The sequence below is a fragment of the Enhydra lutris genome, unplaced genomic scaffold (genome assembly GCF_002288905.1).
Source record: "Enhydra lutris kenyoni isolate GAN:26980312 unplaced genomic scaffold, ASM228890v2 scaffoldscaffold13, whole genome shotgun sequence".
In the NCBI taxonomy this organism is placed as follows: Eukaryota; Metazoa; Chordata; class Mammalia; order Carnivora; family Mustelidae; genus Enhydra; species Enhydra lutris.
The window spans coordinates 26,662,726-26,687,569 of NW_019154097.1; the positions used below are offsets into that span (position 1 = coordinate 26,662,726).

General features: G+C 37.8%; 1 protein-coding gene across 1 annotated transcript in view; it reads right to left on the reverse strand.

Moving 5' to 3' along the window:
* The window catches only part of LOC111145939 (complement C5), an 85,718-nt gene extending 74,157 nt beyond the window's left edge, over positions 1-11,561 (reverse strand). The window contains exons 1-4 of the mRNA XM_022501255.1: positions 11,401-11,561; positions 7,768-7,960; positions 4,968-5,130; positions 1,695-1,765 (exon numbers count right to left, since the gene is read on the reverse strand). Of these exons, the coding sequence (XP_022356963.1) occupies positions 1,695-1,765; positions 4,968-5,130; positions 7,768-7,960; positions 11,401-11,465 (492 nt within the window). The 5' untranslated portion in view covers positions 11,466-11,561. The remainder of the gene's footprint in view (positions 1-1,694; positions 1,766-4,967; positions 5,131-7,767; positions 7,961-11,400) is intronic.
* Between the last annotated feature and the right edge of the window lie 13,283 nt (positions 11,562-24,844).

The following is a 24,844-nucleotide window of genomic DNA, read 5'->3' on the forward strand; positions in this document are numbered from 1 at the left end:
GCTATTTCTTAGTTCTATTTTGTAAAAATCCACGTCTATTCTTTTAACTGAAACCTATTCTATTCCAGAAAAGGATTACTGTCAGCCATGACTCTTAACTCCATTTGGTCTGCCCTCAGAGCCCATGTGTCATTTGCCCCACTGTATCATTCGTTTAGTTTATACTCGTGTGCTTTTGTTCCGCAGTATCTACTCAGTGTGTACGTCTATTCCTACACAAAAATCTTGGGTTCCAGAGGGAGAGACTCACAGCTTTAGGACAAGCCAGCACACTCAGATGGTTGTCGTTGACTGGTGAATTCCCATCCACTTCCCTGCAGTTGTCAGTGCTACTATCACCGGCTTCCTCTTCCCGCCCTCATTCAGGCAGTCTGGGAGGCCACCCTCTGTGTTTCTCCTGTTGCTGATAGCACGCCTCTCCCTGCATCGGGACTTCTGCGGCAGCCCAGCCCACGGTTCCCTCACTGCACATTCCTTCACTTCCACTGCAGTGGTACTCATGGCTACACATGTCCCTTCCATCCTTGGTCCTGTCACTTCAGTAAGTCTGCAGGAACTCCCCACCACCTGCTATGTGAAGTCTTCACTTCCAGATCTGGTGATTCAAGTGTCTGGCCCTAGTCTAACCTTCAAATCTTACTTACCTCTCTGTTGCCAGGGATGCCTCTGCCCTGGAATCAGGTTGCTTTCTTCCTGTCCAATCCCTTTCACCTCTGACTCTGCTGTCTGTAGCTCCTTTCCAGCAACCCGCTCATGTCTTCTCTACCACTCTCAATTCTACTCATTGTTTCAGGCCCAGTCCAAATCTCTCCTCTTCCTTGATGGGTCCTTTGGCCTCCCTAATCTTTTTTCTGGACTATGGGAGTTTATGGTCTGTATTGATAGTTATCAACCACAGTCTTGGCCCACTCTGATGTTTCACAGGTAATTCATTATAAAATAGTTAGACGTTAGAGTTTGTGAAAGGTTTATGATTTGTGTAGGCTATAAAGCATTCAAAGTTATCCCTATACATTCCTCTTTTTTACTTGTGTTCTGGTAAGGTTTTCATCTTCTAGGGTGGTTAGTAGGAGAAAAGTTGCTGCAGTCTGCAGGGAAGGGCCATGGGTAATATACCTACTGTTAATAGGTGAACAGTTATTTCCCCACAAAAATTTTGTAGGGTTGTGACACAAACTGGGTAAGACCATGGGAGCTTGTTGCCCTTGGGCATGTCATCTGTTACATATGTCATTATGTCATTGCTGGAAAAGGGTTGATAACTGCTGATCCTTATCTCAGGTTTAACACTGTTTTTCACATGTGCTAGTATGTTACTAAACTTTAAGTTTCTTAAGTGTAAGTGCCCAGATTGTAATTCTTTAAAATTGTACAAATAAAAAATCTCATATGTAATATTCAATAATAATCAATCAATTCATAGTGATTGATTGATGCCCTTTAAGAAAGAAGCCATGAAGGATATATTTAAAGGCTTTAGCTCAAAATCAACTTGCTGCAAGTGAATTTTCATGAGTGTTTTACATTTATCTATTGTAAAGGTATAGACTTACAATGTTTTACTTGCAGAAGATGTCAGGTAACGATTTACCCAACATTGAATGAGTTAGTGTGGTATTAGGGCAGGGTTATGGAACAATGTATCTTATCCTAAAGATGAGTTAAATTATTATTTAAATAAAAAACATACTCACTATGTACGTTAAGACAGTTTCTCTTTTGGCTGGCTTCAAGTCATCATTCAGTGAGTAAACTCTAACCTTTACTGTAAAAACAATTGATATCATCAAAACCTCTGCTAAACACAGGGTATTTTGATTTTTTGCAAAAATCATCCTTAAAAGGGATGAGTATAATTTTTAAAAATCACAAAAATTGTTTATCACAAAAATTCATACTTAAAGGAAAGAAAATGTTACTTTACAGACACGTATGTTACTAAAGATTATTTTCCTTTAAAGACAATCCTCTTGGATTCCTCTAAAGAGCTACTTTTCCTAGTGAATTTAAAGTACAGTCCACTTTATCAAAATATATTTCCTTACAACTTTTTGGGAACACACAGTAGGCCATCGTTTATTGAGAATTTCATAGTAGCAAAATAGTGATCTCTCCCTTATGGTTATATGAGAGTATACTATATTGTCTTAGAGTTATGGATTTTAATGGAAAATTAGATAATTGTTAGATTCACTAAGCCAGATCCTATAATTATTAAATTGTTAAATGAGAAATGGCAAGAGTTCAAGAACAATTAGTTCTCTTCATTTGTTTCTGCCCATGAAAAGATCCCTGCCTTTTAGACAATTGCATCTGCTTAGAAGTGAACCCTTAGCTGCTTGAGACATGCTATTCTAGTTCCTTCCAACATGACATATAGTGATTTCTCTGATGTTCATTTACTGATACTCAGATCATTTCATGGCCGAAACTTTACTCACAAAATAAAACTGAACTGGAACCATAAGCCCTTTAAAGAGTCAGTATTATGTAAAGCTCTACATAAGAAGTTACATTAAGCTCTCCAAAATTGGTTTCACTAAAACCATAAGGTCAAAGCAAAATGTTTAGTAAATACCCCCCCACACACACACACACACTGTCTGCTGTTCCCCTTCTCCCAACTTTTGTCCTCCCTCCTATATTCTTCTCTCATCTTGTGTCCTCCCTCTTATATTATGGACATAACCAGCTCATCCCTTAGCATCACTGGGATGCTAGCAGAGGCAGAATGTCAGAAAAAAGTAAAAGCTCATGCCCTGGAGTTCAAAACTTTGGTTTCACTCCCACGACTACCACTTCCTAATGGCCCTGGAGTAGGACACTTAATCCCTCTAAATCTTAGTTCTCTCATTTTAAAATAGAACTGTTAGTATCTGCTTTATAGTGTTATAAGAACTAAATGAGACAAAGCTTTTACATAGCCTGGCGTACAATAACTACTCAATAAATGCTTATTATTTTTATTTTAGTATTATTATTTCTATGTCTACTGTTTATCTGCTTTCTAACCGAGTTTGTATTTAGATTAGAAAATTAATCTTGTCTTCATAACAACAGTGTATCAGAGGCAAGATCAATATAATTCTTTAGTACCAAAAATATGGCTTGTTAGGTTTTTAAAAAATGTACTGATGCGGGTGCCTGGGTGGCTCAGTCGGTTAAGCGGCTGCCTTCAGCTCAGGTCATGATCCTGCGGTCCTGGGATAGAGTCCCCTATCAGGCTCCCCACTTAGCGGGAAGCCTGCTTCTCCCTCTCCCACTCCACCTGCTTGTGTTCCCTCTCTCGCTGTCTCTCTCTCTGTCAAATAAATAAAATCTTTTAAAAAGAATGTATTGATGCCTTGTACGTGCAGGAACTATGCTGTACTTGAAGATATGGTGGTGAGAAAAATCAGACATGGATATCTTCCAGTGGAGTGGAGGAGAGAGTGAACATATGACTACACAAGAGTATGTACAATTCCGGGGTGGGAAGCACGACAAAGAGAACTGCCAGCCTTCCTGAGAACACAGAAGAGGGAGTTCTGAAGTGGTCAGAGAGGTCAGAGAAGGCTGCCCTCTAAGGACGCCATGTAAGAGTTGCGTAGGTGTTAATCAGGCAAAGTGGGGGTGGGGGTGGGGCTTGGGGGAATGAATGTACCAGGCAGAGATATACAGACCTTCACATGAGGGGAGAGGGGAGAAGAGTGTGAGAATGCAAATAGAAAGAGGTCAGTTTGGCTGGTTTACACAGATAAGGGGGAGCATGGTGACTGAGAAAGCTGGAGGGGAAGGCATGACACAGGTTGCATGGAATTGAGGGATTTGGGTCAATAAAGTCCTTATCCTACAAAGCCTTGAAGATTTAAACCTTTATTCTAATGATGCTTATATTAAAAATCCCTCAAGGATCTTCAGATTAAATGTGTGGTTTAGGACATTAGAGCTATAAATAGGAAGATTTAATCAATTTCTAAGGGACGACTTTTTAAAATCCTTTTTTTAAAAAAAAATTTATTAATTATTTTTATTAACATATAATGTATTATTTGCCCCAGGTCTGTGAATCGTCAGGCTTACACATTTCACAGCACTCACCATAGCACATACCCTCCCCAATGTCCATAACCCAACCACTCTCTCCATACCACCCCCTCCACAGCAACCCTAGGTTTGTTTTGTGAGATTAAGTCTCTAACTAAGAGACCACTTTTAAGTAATTTTTTTCTTCTATGTAAATAAGGCTTTGTGCTATTCCACAGATCAGATAGTAATGGAAAACACTTTCCTAGTGCTTACTCTGTTCGGGATGCTGTTTTAAGTGCTTTACTCATATGAATTCACCTACCTCTCACAACAATTCTGTGAGGTAAATTTTATTCTCTCTATACTGCCCTTTCTCCCACTAACAAAGGAACCATGAATACAAAGCCATGTTCTATTAGAAATTTTCTTAGGTAGTTTCCCCTTAGAAAATTAATATTCATCTATTCTGTGATCTAGTTTATTCTTTGCTGAAACATCTGATCCCCTAGGGTTGGATTTATTTTCGGAATTTGAAGAATAGCTCCAAAGTCAAAGGAAGTTGTTTTTATGAACCTGGCTCTATAATAAATTATTTTACCATTGCCAAAAGTATATCTGCAATTACATCTTACACTTGTTTAATAAATAAGATATAACACAACATTTCACCATTTTAAAAAACTTTCTTCTTTGTGGAAATAACTAATGGGGCAGATAATATAATTATTGATTTTGTAGGTTCCATATGAACTTAAAATTTATATTTAAGTTTAAATTACATATCTAGCAATCTCCATATAAATTTTAAATTAAAATATATTTATAAATGTAAAAATCATTGGGAGTTGAGACTCGAGCAAGCTGGAAACCTGTTTACACTTAATTTCAAGTGTTAAAAGATCTCTACAATATGTCAATCACCTGCTCTGCACCACAGAAAGCATCATCTTATACCCTACCTGACTGTTCTGGAGTGTAAACAGGTTTGTCTGTATGAATGAAGAGATATCCATTCTCATCGGTTATTGGCACTTTTTTTGATCTTGAAAAATGCTTCGAAACAACTTCCAAATACACATGTGAAACTGGCTTTTGTCCTCCAGACAATTGTTTGGGTTGTATCTGTAAAAGAAAAAATTGATGGAATGGAGTATAATTTTCAAGTTACAAAACATGTTGATTTTCTAAATACTGCTGTCATCTCGTTAGAACACACACAAAAATGAGTGTGTGTATTTAACCATTTAAAAAGTAGTAGAGACAGAATAGTGAATAAATTTTACTCAAACCCTGTCAGTGTCAAATATCATAGATAAAATTTAGCTTTAAGCAATTAAAAAATCTTTTGGTTTGCATGTTTCCTATATTTTATATACATTTAATAAAACTACTACTACAGAAGCTTCTTAACAAACTCTCACTTGGCGAGCACTGGATTAGTGTGTTGTCCACTCCCTCAGTTCAGCATCCTGACGGATGTTCAGGATATGTTGTACTATATCTCCATCCCTCTGCTCCCACCTGTTGAGCTGCATGCTTTCTCGTTTGGTGCATGTAATCGTAATTATCCACTTTACATTGCATGATATGCAAATATAATACATAAAGAGTAATAAAAGAAAGATAAGTGTTTCTATGAAAACTCAGGCTTTGGACACCTGGGATAAAAGTTAATCACTAAAATCAACTGCTGTGGAATCAAGCGTGAGAGCGCCGTCAAAGTTTGGAAGGTGGTAACAGCCCATAAAGATTCTGCTCTCAGACTGCCTTGCAAGTGTCTTTAAGTTCCTTCTCCACTTGAAAGGAACAGAAACTGTCAACAAAGATGGTTCGTTAAAGGTGTGACACGTAATAAATAAGATTTGACACTCCAACCAGGGGACCTATGTTTAAAGAAAAGACCTTGGCATAACATCAAACAACTGGCAAACAAAGATACATTATAATGTTAGGATAAAATTAAATGCTTAAGATATGTATCAAGTTTTATGATTCTCTACTTAATCTTTCAATTAACTATTTGAGTCCACACGAGTCATGAGAACTTTCTGTGATGATGAAAATATTCGATATCTATGTCGTCCAGCATGGTACCTACCTCTTATTATGACTCATAAACTGAAATTTTTTATTTTAGATAAATTTGATTGATTTACATTTAAAAGTAATAGCCACACTAAATATCTTAGTGACATCAGGTAAGAGTGTCCACTGACACTGGGTGGCTCAGTCAGTTGAGCGGCTGCCTTGGGCTCAGGTCATGTCCCAGGGTCCTGGAATGGAGCCCTGCATTGGGCTCTCTGCTCAGTAGAGAGCCTGCTTCTCCCTCTCCCTCTGCCTGCTGTTCTGCGTACTTGTGCTCTGTCTCGCTGTCAAATAAATAAATAAAATCTTAAAAAAAAAAAAGAGTGTCCACTGAAATTAATTGGGAAATTAATTTTAATTCTTAATAAATCTAGTAAGGGGAAGTATTTAAGAAATTCAAACATTTACAATAAGAACATTAATAAAAATTCTTTCATTTGGTTAGAATTTATTTAGATCAATGTTTCTCAAACTTGAGTAATATACAGACCTCTTTGAAAGGATAAAATGTTCTGAAGGACTCTCAGTACTGACTTTTAATTATTTATAATATAATAAAAATTTATTTTTATTACAATGATACTTAAATATGTACAGCCCAAGACTAGGTGTAATCTTATGTTTACAAGGTTTACATAATTATGAAATCAAAACAAATTTACAAAATAAATTCAAAGTACTAAATATCAATATAATTCTAATCTTAAACTGTTTTCAAACTTCAAATTTCAAATTCTTTTTAAGGAGTTCACTTTAAAGAAACACTGGTCTAGGGTTGCCTGGGTGGCTCGGTTGGTTAAGTGCCTGCCTTCAGCTCAGGTCATGATCCCAGGGTTCTGGGACTGAGCCCCACTTCAGGCTCCCTGCTCTGTAGAGAGCCTCCTTCTCTCTCTCCTTCTCCCTCACCCTCTCCCTCACCTGCCGCTCTACCTACTTGTGCTCTTTATCTCTCTGTCAAGTAAATAGTAAAATATTAAAAAAATAATAAAAATAAAGAAACACTGGTCTAAATGAACATCAGAGCCCCTTTCAAGTCTAGTAGTGTTTCATTTTCTGGTTTTTTATTTTTGAATTTTTATCAGACTTTAAAACAATATTTTGAGTATAAAAGTAATTTTTAGTTAGAATTTTAAATAAGAAATGAGTTGCAAGCTCTTCTCTAACCAAGGTACACTATAGTATCAAAATAGAAGGAAAAGTTATTTGATCCATATTGTTCTTTGTATTAACTACAGGTTGTCAATGAGAGCTATTCAGTTTAGTAATCAGTAATTTCATTAGTTTTGGAAGCTATAATTGACAAATACCGGATAGCAGTCTTGGGTTTTTGAAGGCAATGCATTACAGATCAAGATGCATATTCATATTTTTCTATTTCTTTGTAATGATAGTTTTCGTAGTAAACATGTGTTTTCAATTTATTTCCAAATATTTTTACATTAGTGCAATTTTATTTAGCAATACAAACATCATAATTTATATGTATTGCTAAAAAAGCAGACACGAAAAAAATTTTCCGTTTCATCCATATTATCACTGGTGACTGACATCACTTAGTATCCACATAGTGGTAAGTGATATAAATGGCCAAATCTCTATGTTATCAACATTCAAACTTGGTATACATTTTACTGAGAATATTCTGTTTAAAGAAAATGAAGAATAAATACATACTGTTAAGGTTGCAGAGTTCTGGAATTTATTTTCTGAGGATAAAGTAACATGGCCTGAAGAGTAACTAAATTTTTTATCAGGATAACTTTTAATAGAGATTGTTGCATCAAATTCTTCGGTATATCCATAAGCTTGAATTACAATATTTTCAGATGCTCCAACACGAAACATTTTTGGTGCCGAAATGACATACCTGTTGAAATAGGAAAAGAGTAGGATCAATATCTTGAGGTGATTTATTTTGTTATATTTCTAATTTTTTCATCTCACTTGAGAGATTCAAATAGGCATATTTTCTCAACTTAAAAGTGATTATTTTAAAATCAAAATTTCTTAGTGATCCATGATAATCTCAGCATAGTTTCCAAGAAGAAGTAGCTTAGAATTAAGACTTGAGAAATAGAACTGGAGATTCAGTTAACACTTAGAAATAATAACACCTTCCCTGAGCTACTGCAGCAGAGAAAGACTTTAAATGCTGTTGTCTGGAACATGTAAATAGAGTCAGTATTTTTGCTCAATGAAGAAAAAGGCAACAAAGACGCCACTGCTTGAATTGCAGCTCTGTCATCTACTGGCTGAATGACCATGGTAAAATCACCAACACTTTTAAGACCAAAATAATTTACCTGTAAAAATATCACCTTCCTGACCAGCTTGCAGTAAGGAGGAAATGAGATACATACATACTTTGTAGATATGTATGCTTTACATATGTGATTTGTACTCAATAAATGTTAAGATTCATTAATTTCACTAAATTAGTTAAAAGGAAGTAATTTTAGAAGTATTGTGTTACACCATGAGTGGATAAAGAAAACAATATAGTAAGAGTGAGCTGGGAGAAGGCATTTAGAAACAGAAGGAGTGATGGTCTTTGAAAAATAGTAACAATTGTACAACAATAATGATATTAATAAGTGAATAGTTACCAGAGGAGAGGCTGCATTAGCACTCTATATACAACTCTCTTAATTTTACAACAGGCCAATAGTGTAGATACTAATATTATTCCTATTTTGCAAGTGAAAAGAGGATAATTTGAACAAGGTCACATCGCTTACAAGTGAATGAGGCAGAACTTTATATTCAGGTCTTTCAGTAGTTAAACGTGTATAATTGAGGTCAAGGTTACAAGCTATGTTCACAACCACAGGCTATTACTTCCAGTTTTATTTTTCATGGTTTATACAAGAATAGTAATGAATCTATACAAGTTTTTAAAGTAACATTTTTAAATGTGTGTATTTTCATTGTTTTTAAAAAGAAAACTTAAAAATACAAACTAGGTTATTAATTAAATATCATGAAATTTTCTCATTTGAATAGTGAGAGCTACATGTGCTAATATAAAGGAAGAGAGAAGTGTGCTTCAACCCAAAAGGTCATAGATACTAATTCAAGTGACAGAACAGGCCTGGAGGCCACCTGCCACTGCACCTTGCAGAACTGTCAACATTAGGACATTTAAAAAGTCAGCAAGTCTTTAGTAACAATGAAATTAGCTTGGAAGCAATTCCATCCTTTTAAAACATCTGGCAGTCTCCTACATGACAACTAATTTGGAATTACATATAGACAAATTATAAAAGAGGTGAAAGATTCTCCAGAGTTCCAGCCATCATCTGAATTCCTCCTACACTTACAGAAGAGCAGAAAATGAGAAAAGTTAAGCTCTGGTGGCAATAAGGTACATTTCCTGAAATCTTACCCTGTGCTAGGCACTGTTTTAAGGAATATCTATATAGATATTTTCACTGTGTTGCTACAACCACTCTGTCACTCTGTGAGAAAGGTCTTATTATTACTCTCATTTCACAGATGAAGAAAAGTGGTAATTTACTTGCCCAAGGTCAAGCAATTAAGTTATAGAATTAGGAACTGAACCCAAGCAGCCTTTTTCCTGAATTAACAATTTCAATTGCTATACTAAACTGGATTTAGCAAGAGTTTTATAATCTGAAAAATCTAGGGGGCGGGGAAGCTATTTCAGTTTCAGCATTCTGAGAAGTTTTATCTTTTCCAGTTTAATATTGTTTTAATTTTGAATTGTCTATGTGGTGGTGGCAGTGATAAAACATAAAATATTCAGTATTTAGAAGTCCCTAAAAGATGGCTTTGGAATCACCCTTCATACAGATTTTGGTCCTTACTGGTTTATCAGTACCACAATCACATAAAAAAATCATATTTAAAAAATGTATCACACTTTTCTTATTTTCTTTCAACAGTTTAAGAAGATCAGGCTACTAAGCTTGCAGAGAGGCAACAATATCATTTTGGCCTCTACTTAGAATGTTCTTTCCCCAGATATTTACATAGTTTGTTTCCCCCTCATTTCCTTCAAACTCTGTTTGAGGGTCACCTCCTTAAAGAAACCTTTCCTTTCTACATTTTTGGGTAATGCTCCATTATTTCCTTATTCTCGGATTCTCCTTTATTTTTTTCTTCCTTGCATAATAACCACCTGACTTTATTTATTCCTTCATTATTGGTTCATTGATCCATCCATGATTTGCTTCTCCCACTAGAATGCAAGCTTTATACCATCTACTATATACCCAATGCCTATCACATGGTAGGTGCTCAATAAATTTTTGTTGAATCAATCAGTTAATCAAATTAATTAAACTGGTTGCCATGCCACAAATGGTACACTCTCACTTTTTCAAAGAGAAGAGAAGAGATGCTCATTAAAGGCCAGTACAGCGTAGTGGAAAGAATTCAGAATAATGGGACCCGGGTTCTAGCCCTAGTTCTACCACTGATTTGGACCCACTAATCTCAATATTTCTTGAGTTTCTGCCACTTATCTTTTGAAAAGGGATATACAAGAACTACTTGGGAAATGGGGTGATTGTGGCTGTGTGAAATTGGGGTGGGAGAGTGTTATAAATTTATGATAGCCTGGGTATACATTTATATTTTACATATTTGTATATATAATTTATGACAAAATGAAAAAAAATTGAATTTGTATGAAAGAGACCTTAATAAAAGCCTTGCTTTTGTCTCCTTCAAGCAGCATGATCTTTGGCATGTCACCTTCCCCTCTGTCTGGATTTATCCTTATTTGTGAAATGAGTAGATTCAATTAGATACTCTCCAGTTCCTTCTCAGTACGAAAATGTTATTTCTAGATACAAAATCAGTATTTTTAAGGCATACCTTAAAATGCACAATATTTCAATAATAACACTAAAATTTGTGAAGAACTCACAAATTTAGAAATAATTACAACCTTTTTTTCAAACCACAGTATTAGAATGGAACCCAAAATAACACTTGCTTTACTATGTATAGTAACTGGAACACACAAAGAAAACTATGTACCAAATACAAATAATCAATCAATGGCAAGAAACTTTATCATCTTGAGTTTATTTTGTGCTTTTTAGAAGAGGAAGTCAAACAATCACTTATGTAAACTTTTATAAATAACAATCCCATAAAGCTGATGTATTGTTAGCCATTCATCACATCAAGATGCTTCCATGACATTCTCATTCAGAGATGAGACTATTCACTTGGTATTCTAGGAAGTAGAAACTTATTTTCAAATTAACACTGTTAAATTTTTCACTCATCGCAACTAAGATGCATTGAAAAATGAAGATGGGTTCTTTTACTTACGTTTGCTCCTGTCCCCAACTTGTACCCAGGAAGATTAAAAAACAAAGTATGCCCCAAAGGCCCATGGCTGGAATTAGCAGTAAACCATGGATATAACCTTCTTGAAGTTACTCTCCTTTTAAGTAAACTGAGCTTGAAGAATTTGGGTAAATTAGTTTACTGGTTAATTATTAATGTCAGAAGAAGAAACTAATCAGAACTGAAACACCCTTTAGTACCCAGATGTAAAGGTATTTACATCGAGAGATTTATTTTGATTAATACAAATAAGGGTACTCTAACAGGGGAATTTGGCACTGCAATGAATGGCTCAAAGCCAGAAGCTAGTAAGTCTCATTGCCTTTGGACTTTCCCCTCTCGATTAGGACAATCATTCTGATGTATCATCTGTGAGCACACCTTTGGTAGATCCACTCTGATACTGACAAAGACCCACTTGGATTCAGTTTCAAAATGAGGTGATTTGGGGATGGGTCTGGTTTGGACAAGGCTCCTGAGATAGTCTTTCTAGAGAAATCCTGAGTAGTAGTGTCAGTGGCACTGGAAATGGCCTGAGGATAAGATGGACCTGCAAAGAAGCTCTATGAAATGGTTCCTTGGTCTGTCCCAGTCTAGAGAAGAAGCTGAATGTTAGGGAGAGGAAAGATTGTGATAGGCAATGAAAATGCTATGCTGAGGACCTGACATCATTCCCTAGGAGATAGCCAAGCAAATACTTTAATATTTGGTAGGGAGTGGATAGCCTCTAATATCTCTTAATTCATACTACACAAATTTGAAGTTTGTATTCATTCTGATGCAGAATATCTTTTTTAAAAAAATAAATTCGCGTTTATACTTTTCAGTGAAGATTTTAATAATTATAAGAAACAAAGAAAAACAAAGCTTCCTATAACAAATGAATCTAGTAACTACAGGATGAAACAAAATTTTTTTAAATTAACATATAATGTATTACTTGCCCCCAGGGGTACAGGTCTGTGAATCATCAGGCTTACACATTTCATAGCACTCACCTAGCACATACCCTCCCCAATGTCCATAACCCCCCCACCCTATCTCTACCGTCCCACCGCCCAGCAACCCTCAGTTTGTTTCCTGAGATTAAGAGTCTCTTATGGGGGCACCTGGGTGGCTCAGTGGGTTAAGGCCTCTGCCTTCGGCTCGGGTCGTGATCCCAGGGTCCTGGGATTGAGCCCCACATTGGGCTCTCTGCTCAGCAGGAAGCCTGCTTCCTCCTCTCTCTCTGCCTACTTGTGATCTCTCTCTCTGTCAAATAAATAAATAAAATCTAAAAAAAAAAAAAAAGTCTCTTATGGTTTATCTCCCTCCCGATCCCATCTTGTTTCATTTTGGATGAAATAAAATTTTATCTTTGAGATTTTTATGTTTTATATTCACTAGAAAAATTTTTATACACAACCTTCCTTTTATTTGTACTCATTTCTACCTTACTATATAATAGGTATTCTATTTTATTTTATTATTTTTAAAGATTTACTTGATAGTGAGCAAGAGGGAGAGAGAGAACTCCAGCAGACTCTGCCCTGAGCACAGAGCCTGGCTCGGGGTTCAATCCCAGGCCCCTGAGATCATGATTAAGCACTCTATTTTAAAAGTAACAAAACAGATTCTCTAAACATTTTTCTATAAGTCAGATGTTTTATGGTTGCATGGCATTCCTTGCTTTGAATTAATAAGATTTTACTTTACCAACACTTCAGTATTAAACTTATTAGAAAAAAGTCCCACAAAGGAAAATTTGATACACAAATTTCACTAGTGATATTTCTTGCAAATGTTATCGAAATGATAAAATCTGCCACAACTGTCTGGCAATCTAGCCCATTTGTTTCAAAAGGGAATCTGTATAATGATTAAACTGGGTTGCGAAAGACGGACCAAGTTAAAACAAACAAAGTCCTTCTGTCATCATTTTCGGGAAAAGATACTTTGGAGAAAACAAGAATACTCAAATCATCATGAATAATATTTGCATTTTAAGTGCAAGGAATTTTGTTTGTATTATAGAGTCAATACTGATAAATGATATTTGAAAACCATTGGCATGCTTTCCTTGTAGAAAATGTTTTTTTTTTTTTTAAATAAAGGATCTTGGGTGGCTCAGTCAGTTAAGCTTCTGACCTTTGGCTCAGATTATGATCTCAGGGTCGTGAGTTAGAGCCCCGCCTGGGGCCTGCACTGAGTGTGGTGCCTGCTTAGGGTTCTTTCCCTCCCTCTCCCTCTGCCTTTCTGTCCCCAACCCATGTGCTCTGTCTCTCTAGAAATATAAAAATAAAAATAAAAATAAAATAATGGATCTCAAAGGTCTTCAATAAAACCAAAATTCAATTCACAGACTTTCAAGTGTGTTTAAACTTTTCATCTGTCTTTTAAACATGATTCAGAGGTGGATTCTTCCACACATTTTAAAATTTTTAGGGAGTCTTTGGCTTTTATACAAGTAAGAATCTTTAAAAGAAGAGAATCCAGGTCTAGCGCAAACTTTGGTGGTCACCTGATCTTCCTGCTAAATGCCACATCAGTTCTGCCCTCGGGACAGAGCCCAAATGACTTCACTTAGTTTCATAAGGCCCTTTCTGATCTGGGTCCTACTTAGTTCTCCAGCCAAGTAGCTTAGTTATTTATTATTCCCCAAAGTCACAATGGCATGAAGGTGTTCCTAGCAGGGGACTAAACAGTCAAATACTATGATTATTATTATTATTATTATTAACCAATTTATACCCTCAATTTGGTATGTTATCAGAAATATGGGCTATATATGGGTTACTGCTACCAGTCCTGCAGAAAGCAGCCTACTCTGTCTATTTAAGTACTCGGCCATAACATCAGTGTGAGAGGGAATATTGGGGCACAAACTATATCTAATTGGGAACCTCCTAAATAAATCTCTCTCATTAGTCACTTGTCTTCCTATATATTTAAATGGATTACAAAAATATTTAGCTACAATAGTTTATGAAACAAAGTCTTAAAAAAATTCCAATGTGTAAAATAGTATAGAGGTGTTCCAAGTGAAGCACAACGGGTGATCCTGCTGTCTGCCTGTCTTCCCCACGTGCATCCCCAGGTGGCCCTTGAGGAAACTCAATGGGAACTCTGGGGTTCCAGGACATGTGGTTTAAAAACTATTGAGTTGGGGTGCCTGGGTGGCTCAGTTGGTTAAGTGACTGCCTTCTGCTTAGGTCATGATCCTGGAGTCCCAGAATCAAATCCTGCATCAGGCTCCCTGCTTCTCCCTCTGACCCTCCCCTCTCTCATGCTCTCTTTCTCTCTCTCTCTCAAATAAATAAAATCTTTAAAAAAAACCAAAAACCTGTTGACTTAAAGCACCAAACAACCTCTTCCACGTGTTCTCATTTCACTTGGTTCATTCCTGTTACTTCCACCAACATTTCCAACTCCAGCTTGAAATTAGTTTTTCAGTTGATCAAGCCAAACTTGGGGTACAAGCACAAACTTTGGTGGTCACCCGATCTTCCTGCTAATGCCACATCAGTTCTGCCCTCAGGACAGAGCCCAAATGACTTCACTTAGTTCATAAGGCCCTTCCTGATCTGGGTCCTACTTGGTTCTCCAGCCAAGTAGCTAAATTATTTATTATTCCCCAAAGTCACAATGGCATGAAGGTGTTCCTAGCAGGGGAATAAGCAGTCAAATACTATTATTATTATTATTATTAACCTATTTATACAGGTTATAGGAGGAGAAAACAATCTCATTTCTCCTTATGCCCAAGAGCCACTGCTTTAGCTGCAAATTAAAGTTCTCTCCCACATGATCTGGGCTGTCAACACCAAATCCTCTATAAGTCCCTTGTTCCTTCACAATCTTGTACTTGTATACCACATCTGAGACTCTGGTATCCCCACATTGCTTAGAATTCACCACAGACTGCAAGAGGCCTGGGAGAGGATAATGGAAAAGTGAAAACTCTAGATGTTTACTTCAGAAAACTTTCGTACATCTGGATAAAGAGACCAGTACAGGAATGCAAGTCGGTACAACCACTTTGGAAAACAGTGTGGAAGTTCCTCAAAAAATTAAAAATAGAGCTACCCTATGACCCAGCAATTTCACTACTGGGTATTTATCCCAAAGATAGAGATGTAGTGAAAAGAAGAGCTATATGTACCTCAATGTTCATAGCAGCAATGTCCACAATAGCCACAATGTGTAAAGAGCCCAGGTGCCCTTAAACAGACGAATGGATAAATAAGCTATGGTCCATATACAGTATGGAATATTACTCAGTCATCAGAAAGGATGATTACCCAACTTTTGTAACAACTTGGATGGAACTGGAGGAAATTATGCTAAGTGAAGTAAGTCAAACAGAGAATGTCAATTATCATATGGTTTCACTTATTTGTGGAACATAAGGAATAGCATGGAGGACATTAGGAGAAGGAAGGGAAAACTGAAGGGGGAAAAATCGGAGTGGGAGATGAACCATGAGAGGCTATGGGCTCCAGGAAATAAACAGAGAGTTTTAGAAGGGAGGAGGATGGGTAGAACGGGTGAGCCTGGTGATGGGTGTTAAGGAGGGCACATATTGCATGGAGCACTGGGTGTTCTACACAAACAATGAATCATGGAACACTACATCAAAAACTAATGATGTACTGTAGGGAGACTAACATAACACAATAAAGAGAAAGTTTAAAAAAAATCAAAGCAATGCTATTGTCTCTAGACATTTGCATCAGTAGTAATAACATAAACATATGATTATGAAAGATAAATACTACATCAGGATATTAGCTATATCTGGAAAGAGAAGGAGAAAAGGGGAAGGGGTAGGAAAAGGATTTATAGAGTGCTTCTACAGTATACATTATCTTTTGTTTTAAAGGAAGATCTGAAGTCAGCATGACAATATTTTACAAACAATTCAGTGAAATTTAGTGGCAGTTATAGTGGGATTTGATAGATCAGTTGCTGTACTTTCCTATAAGTTTGGAATATTTCATTGGGGGGAAAAAGACGGTTTGAAGTGAAGCAGGCTTGAATTCAAATCCTGCCTCTACCTAAGTCGGTATATGACTTCGGGCAAATTAATGAACCCTTAAGAGCTTCACTTTCATTGTCTATGAAATCAAGTGATAATGCCTCATAGAGTGTATGGGAAAATGAAATGAGGCATGTATATATAGTTCCTGACAAATAGCATGAAAAATGGTTGTCTGAAAATGGACCATCTGAAAATTATTACCTAAAAATTATTATTTTTGGCTAAGACAGATTTGTGACCTTCTACTCTTTTTGGAAATATGTGCACAGCATTGTAGCAAACTGTATTTGATATAGTTTTATTTTCCTGGCTGCTGCCAGGTAGAACACCACACCAATGGTCACATGAATCTCAGGATGAAAGAGTGTCTTTATCATTGAACACCCAGGAGAACTTTGCCCCTACTTCTTTGGTTTGTTTACTGTCAACTAAAGGTATGGGATTAGGTGACTGACCTCTTATGATTCCATCTAATTGCTACATCTGAGAGTCTGATATTCTAACTTAGCAAAGGAGCACAAAAAGGTCCCCACAGACCAGAAACTTTTCAGAAGGTATTTAAATAAATTTTTCTCTTGTTTATGACACTGATTTCCACTAGTAGATTACGTGCACCCCACCACTTTACCTCATCAGCTGTAAGAGGTCTTTCCTCAAAAAGATCATCCTCATTCTGGCCCTAATGAAAGACACCGTTTGAAGCATTTTCTTACTTCCTAGGAGTAGGTCTAGTAATTAAGAAGGAAAGTCAAGGGGTGCCTGGGTGGCTCAGTGGGTTAAAGCTCTGCCTTCGACTCAGGTCATGATCCCAGGGTCCTGGGATTGAGCGGGGAGCCTGCTCCCTTCCCCCCACCGCCTGCCTCTCTGCCTACTTATGATCTCTGTCTGTCAAATAAATAAATAAAATCTTTTTAAAAAAGAAGAAAAGTCAAGAATGTTAATTCACCATCTCAACAAGGCCTATTAAACTCCATTGCCTTTTGACAGGTGCTTTATGAGAGTCAGGCATAGAGAACATGTTCCTAGCTTGTAAAGAGCTTATCCAAGTAATGACAACACAATAGCTACCAGTTACTAGCTCTTAACATGTATCAATTATTGCAATAATGAACTTACATAAATTGTCTCTAATATGAGCAACCACTCTGAAGGGTTGGTATAATGCTCAGGTTACCAACGAAGAAACTGAGGCTTAGAGAAATATAGGGGTTTGCCTCAGAAAACTCACCTAATAACTTGCAGAGATGGGGATTTGATTGTGTTGGGGTAGGAAGAAAAATAAAAGAGACATACCAAACTAGGCTGAAGTCTTACCTTCTCTTTGATATCTTCTACAGCTATTTGTAACTGATTCTCCACTTCATAAACTCCATAATACTTTATAGAGCCTGATCCACACATCTTGATTCTTATTTATATGCCATTGTGTATTCTAGGCAAGGGCTCAAGGGTACAACATGGGAATACATATGACATTAAGCGGAGGACTAGTCTGACTTAGTCTGGTTCTCCCTTCCTCATGGAGTGCTGAGGTAAGACTAGCTAATGAGACCACCAAGCAGATGGTAGATTGGGAAGATTACCTGACAAGGCTACAAGTGGAAAGAGCCAGAGAATAACCAACCAGAGAATAACTCCCACATCCAAGGGAACACGGTGATTCAAATCCAACAGTGGATGATTTTGTATTTAGGTTCTTGAGAGAACCCAAACCAAAATGACCCAGCTAAGCCACTTCTGAATCCCCTGCCCTTAAAAACTGAAGATGGTTAATGTTTGTTGTTACATTAAGCCATGTAGTTGGGGGTAAATTATTATGTAGCAATAGTAAATTTGTACACTAGAATAGCTGTTTTTCTAAAGATGCAACATTGGTAAAAGCTCCTTGCACTTGTTACAACCAGTAATGGGCACTTGCTTATCAATCCCCAGTACTCTAATTTACAAGTGTACTTTAAGTTCTTAAGAACAGCAGGGCTCAGAGGCCTACCTGAAAGCGCCACCTGCTGGTAGTAACTTAACAGGGTCCCAAAGCGGGCTGGAATAATTAGGGTTGATGGCCACCGCTAACACACAATGCCTTTCCAGGGTAGACTCCAGCTTCTCATTTCATGTCTCTTCTAAGAACTAGCTTCTTCAGTTCCTGGAGAGAGCAATACCTACCTTGCCTTCTTATAAGAATGCTGAAATATGAAATCTCTGAGCATTGAAAATCATATAAACATGTAAGGAGTTCTTCCAATTATTTTTTAAGCATCTTATTCCTCCTGCTTTATCAACTCCTTTCTTTCTGCCTGCAAACATGCAAAAGTCTCCACTAATTGGGTGCGAGCCAAGTGTCACAGAACCTTTTAATGGATTTTTCTCTAAAAATCACTGCTAAACCTCTCAAAAGCTTAGTCTGCTCCCGCTTCTGTTTTATGTAATTTTCTTTTCCTTCGTTTATCCATCAATTCCCCCTCATCAGAATGCCTTATAGATATCTTCATGGAAGTTAGATAGAAAGGAAATAGGAAATGAATAAAATGATTGCCCAGCAGCAGAGACCACTTGATGTTGGTTGACATGATTTGGCATTATTCCCATTTTACAGACAAAGAAACATGATCAGAAAGGGTTTAAAAGAAGGAAAGAAACCCAGAATCACATAGAAAGAAATAGTCAAGGCCACCTGTACAATATGAGGGTCCCACTGCAAGGTGAAAACGTAGATTTGCTTGTTCAAAAAGTAAAAAAAAAAGTGCTGTTAAAGGTATTAAAACATAAAAAGCCTTTTCCTTTCTTCTGTGGTCTCTCCCTCAACTTGCCATGGTGGTTTTTTTAATTTGCTATTTAATGTCATTCTAAGTCAAGGAAACTTAGAGGTTTAAATTAATGGCATGATTCTTACCATTCATATTTATTTTGTGCAATGTCAGCTTTTAATGCAATTAATTCATATGTAGAATCATCAGAATTAGTTCATTTTTCATACTCCATACATATATATATCCTTCGACCTTACCACAACATTTGAAATGCAGCACAAAACAGACTCAACTGTTATTTCACTTTTCAATATGTGTGTATTCTACTGACACTCTCTCCCTTTGCTTATTAAAGAACAGGGAAGGCCTGAAAGGAAAAGGAGTTACGGGTCACTCTGTCCTTCCTCTTCCTTCTATGTCATATTTAGTGCAAGTTGTTGGCTAATAACATGAACAAGAAAGAATATGATGAGGTTCCTCCATCATTCATGTTTCTTAGAATGCCAGTGCTTTTCTGCCTTCAAACCGAGTCCTGGTTCCAAAGGAATATGTGGCCTCCAGGGGCTATCAGCACTCCTGCTTGCTCAGTCATAGACATGGCATGCATACTTATACTCACCTTGAGTCTCACTAAACTTCTGCACACTGTGGGCCCACTGGAATTCTGTGTTCATACGGTATTGTGAATTTTCTGTGTAAATGAGGCAGTGAGGAATACTGGGCACATGTCTTACACTTATATCCTCTGTTCACATGCATGCTCCATTTCCCTGTCAGACATACAAGACACGAGTTCAAAGACAAAGTTATTAATAATTTCAGCAGCAAGTAGGGCCCTTCTGAATGCTGGGCCCCATGTGACTGCACAAATTGCATGCCAACAAAGCCAGCTCTGGAGTAGCTAAGCCAAGAGTAGACTCACATCTCCCTCCAAAGTTGATTCTCTTAACACGTCTCGTGGAGTCTCTTCACATAACTCAGGCAGGGCATTGGCAGAGTGATCAAAGAATGTCAAGGAGATGAGAAACTTTTAAGAGGCTGTAAGAGACAACATCAAACTGCTGACCTTGGCTCTAGGATACTTCTAGAAGTTACTGAAGCTATAAAAGGACAGGGGACTAGGCAAATGAGAAGTGGCAAAGGGATTGCAATCTGGGAGGAGAATGACAGGAGGTTGAAGTGCTTGGGAAGGAGATGGTTGTCAGAAGGACACAATAGCCCAGTCACTTTTAGCAGACTCACAGACTGGCATGAGTTAGGACTTAAGATCTAAAAGTAAGCCAGTTTCTGGGGGCATCACATTGCCTGATTTCAAGCCTTACTACAAAGCTGTGATCACCAAGACAGCATGGTACTGGCACAAAAACAGACACATAGACCAGTGGAACAGAGTAGAGAGCCCAGATATGGACCCGCAACTCTATGGTCAACTAATCTTCAACAAAGCAGAAAAAAATATCCAGTGGAAAAAAGACAGTCTCTTCAATAAATAGTGCAAGGAAAATTGGACAGCTATGTATAGAAGAATGAAACTTGACCATTCTCTTACACCATACGTAAAGATAAACTTGAAATGAATAAAAGACCTCAACATGACACAGGAATTTATCAAAATCCTAGGAGAACTTAAGCAGTAACCTCTTCAATATCAGCCACAGCAACTTCTTTCAAGAAATGTCTCCAAAGGCAAAGGAAACAAAGGTGAAAGTGAACTTTTGGGACTTCATCAAGATCAAAAGCTTCTGCACAGCAAAGGGAACAGTCAACAAAACAAAGAGGCAACCCACGGAATGGGAGAAGATATTAGCAAATGACAGTACAGACAAAGGGCTGATATCCAAGATCTATGAAGAACTCCTCAAACTCAACACACACAAAACAGATAATCACTTCAAAAAATGGGCAGAAGACATGAACAGACACTTCTCCAAAGAAGACATACAAATGGCTAACAGACACATGAAAAAATGTTCATCATCATTAGCCATCAGGGAGATTCAAATCAAAAACACATTGAGATATCACCTTTTACCAGTTAGAATGGCCAAAATCAACAAGACAGTGAACAGCAAGTGTTGGAGAGGATATGGAGAAAGGGGAACCCTCTTACACTGTTGGTGGGAATGCAAGTTGGTGCAGCCACTTCGGAAAACAGTGTGGAGATTCCTTAAGAAATTAAAAATAGAGCTACCCTATGACTCTGCAATTGCACTACTGGATATTTACCCCAACAATACAGACATAGTGAACAGAAGGACCATCTGTACCCCAATGTTCATAGCATCAATGGCCACAGTCGCTAAACTGTGGAAAGAGCCAAGATACCCTTCAACAGACAAATGGATAAAGAAGATATGGTCCATACTTACAATGGAGTACTATGCCTCCATCAGAAAGGATGAATACCCAACTTCTGTATCAACATGGATGGGACTGGAGGAGATTATGCTGAGTGGAATAAGTCAAGCAGAGAGAGTCAATTATCATATGGTTTCACTTACTTGTGGAGCATAGGGAATAACACAGAGGACATTGGGTGAAGGAGAGAAGAAGTGAATTAGGGGAAATTGGAGGGGGAGACAAACCATGAGAGATGGTGGACTCTGAGAAACAAACTGAGGGTTTTGGAGGGGAGGGGCTTGGGGGGTTGGAAGGACCTGGTGGTGGATATTAAGGAAAGCACGTACTGCATGGAGCACTGGGTGTGGTGCATAAACAATGAATCTTGGAACACTGAAAAAATAAAATAAAATTTAAAAAAATAAATAAAAGTAAGCCAGTTTCCCAATGGTAGGACAGAATGCGTCCTAGCCTGTAGATGCTTAGAGAGCATTCATTTTGACAGCCAGTACCTATAGGGCATTTTCAAAAAGGGACAAGACCAGAAAGACAGACATTATTGTAGTCCAGCAAAGTGATATCATAACAGATTAGTCATCCTGGTGTATTCCTCAAGAGGCCAGGCAGAAAATCACATTAAGGAGGATTATTGGCAAATAGGTAGGACCTACCAAACTATATGGCTGAGCCCAGGGGATGGCCTAGATGGAGGCAGGGTCCCTGATCAAGAAACAGACCAAGAGGAGCAGTCATCATTTAATGTGTACAGAGTTTTTGTAGCAAATGATGAAAAAGTTTTAGCTATAAATGACATTAATGGTTACATGACATTGTGAATATATTTAATGCCACTGAGTTGTACACTTCTGAATGGTTAAAATAACAAACATTATGTTATATATATTTTACTATAATTTTTTAAAGCTGTAAGAAAAAAGAAAGAAAGAAATAGACTAGGTATTAGGTTTACTGGATTAGGGAGTAGGTAGAGGTTCAAAGATTAGTGATATTAGGAAGGAGAAATAGTGCTAAATCCCATACCATATGTACTCAGCATCTTAATAACATACTGCCTCTAGACCACATAGAATCACTTCTGGGAGCTCTGCATTTTTCCCTTAGGAAAATAAAATCTTGAGGAATGACTGATTCGATCTGGCTGGGCTGAGGGTGGGGCCTCTTAAAGGCTTCTCTCCTCCTTTGTGGGAGGAACAAAGCAGCTCCATGTGGACATCACTGGCAGCTGCTTCACTTGCCTGAGGACGTTTCCTCATCTGAGCAGCTACTGTGCCAGGCCTTGGGCACAGAACCTGGGCCTGAGACCACAGGGATTTGGGAAAAAGGGAGCACTAATTTTGTCTTATAAGAGAGGGGGCCTTGCATCAAGTCCTGACCTGTCCATGACTAAGGGACCTTGAGAACTGTTAAGACCATGGTTTAGGTTTGGAATTACCTCTCAGAATTCCCTCAGGGTCCCTGGAACCTCAGCCCCAGGTGCCACATGGGATCCAGCTTCAAGCGAACTTGGAGAGAACACCCATATTCGCATCCTAGTTCTCCCTGTTAAAAGTCAGGTCCTTGACCCTTATGGAAATTGATGCCATGCCTCCGAGGCATCCTTGACTTGGGAATGAAGAATGTGGTAGAGAGGGCTGGGAATGATGGGGGGTTGAGGTGCTGGGATGAGAATGACAGATGGATGGCTGGGTTATCACTAGGGATGTAAAGACATGAAGGATGGCTTAATCAGTTGGAGAAGTTTGGCAGTCGGGATTATATATAAAGGATAGAGGAGAAGAAAAGAAGAGAGAGAATTGAGATTTAGGTGTGCCTGCAGTCAGTCATTCATTCAACAAATTTGGCGGGGGGGCATCTAAAATGTGCCAGATACCGAGCTAGTGCTGGGGCGGAAGTGGGGAACTAAGGACGCTCAAGGAGTGTTGAAAACAGACCACCAAACAAACAGACCAAACAGTGATGAGCATTATGATGGGAGAACTACATAGGGCCAGGGAAAGAAAAAGAGTTTACAATAATTAGAATTAGAATTAGAATAATTTATAATAATTAGAATTAGTTTCTGCTGCATAGCAGAAAACCAGAATAACTTTCGGCTAAATGAGATAAATGTTTCTTTCTTTCTCACATAAAAGAAGTCCAAGACTGTGATGGTATTTCCAAATGTCATCAGAGGCAGGGGCCATTACCTTTTTGTCCCACCATGCTATCATCTAGCTTTCATCTTCAGTGTTATCTTATGGTCTGAGATGGCTGTTGGAGCTCCAACCATTGTTTCTGAGTCGAGGACTGCAAAAAAAAAAAAAAAAGGCAGAAAAGAGAACCTCCTGTTGAATCAACTTTCTTTGAACAGTCTTCCTTGAAGTCCCATAAATATATTTCATCAGGAAACTTGGGAATAGGCTGTACCCAACTTCCAGGGAAACTGAGCAGCAATATGGCCAGCTGGAATTCAGGTTTTGATAATAAATAGGAAAGAAAGAACTAATTCTGGGTTAGTTAGCAGTCTCTCTGACATAAGTATTTCATCTTTTGCATTCCATATTCATGGATATTGAAATGTGATATTGAATTCTAGTAGAACTACCAAAGATTATTATTTTTGGCAATACAGAGTATTCTCTTATAATAGAAGGCAGAATTAAAAAAAAACTTTTTAAATATTTCATTTTAAAACCTTGTTCTTAGAGGGGAAAAGGTGAATTTTTCTGCCAGCATGTGTTCAACTAAGAAGACCTTTTCTCTGGCCATCAGTAGCCAGGGCTGAACAGACCACCATGAAGATAGGCAAGGGAAGAGCAAGGACCAGGGGCCAGCCAACATGAATCAGGGCATCAGGTCAAGTTTGGTCAAGCAGATCTTGCTATTACAAAATGACCCCAGTTGCAGCAAAACGGAAATTTACATATTGATAACAAAGTTAAAGAGTATTTGGGAATATTTCTGTAGCTTTTGTGCTTCAGGAATCACTTCTGAATAACCCCGTCTCAGTGCCTTACACCTGAGTCAATGGTAATAAATGTGGGTGGAACGAACACTGCCAGTGAACTTGTCTCTCAAATATTTCCTCTTTTTACTTGCTTTTAATATAGAATGACTTGGAATCCATAACTTCAAGTTGCTATAGTATTTAGAGGAGTCAAGGAGCTGAAACCTGAAGGTTTGGTTACAATGCCAGAATTTGGATCTGATGCCTGGGATTGGACCTCTATCTACTACAGGGCTTACTTCAGGGCCCTCGCTGCAAATGAAAGCATGAGGGCACAAGAAGTAAGTGCATTTCACTGCTTCTGACTGTCTG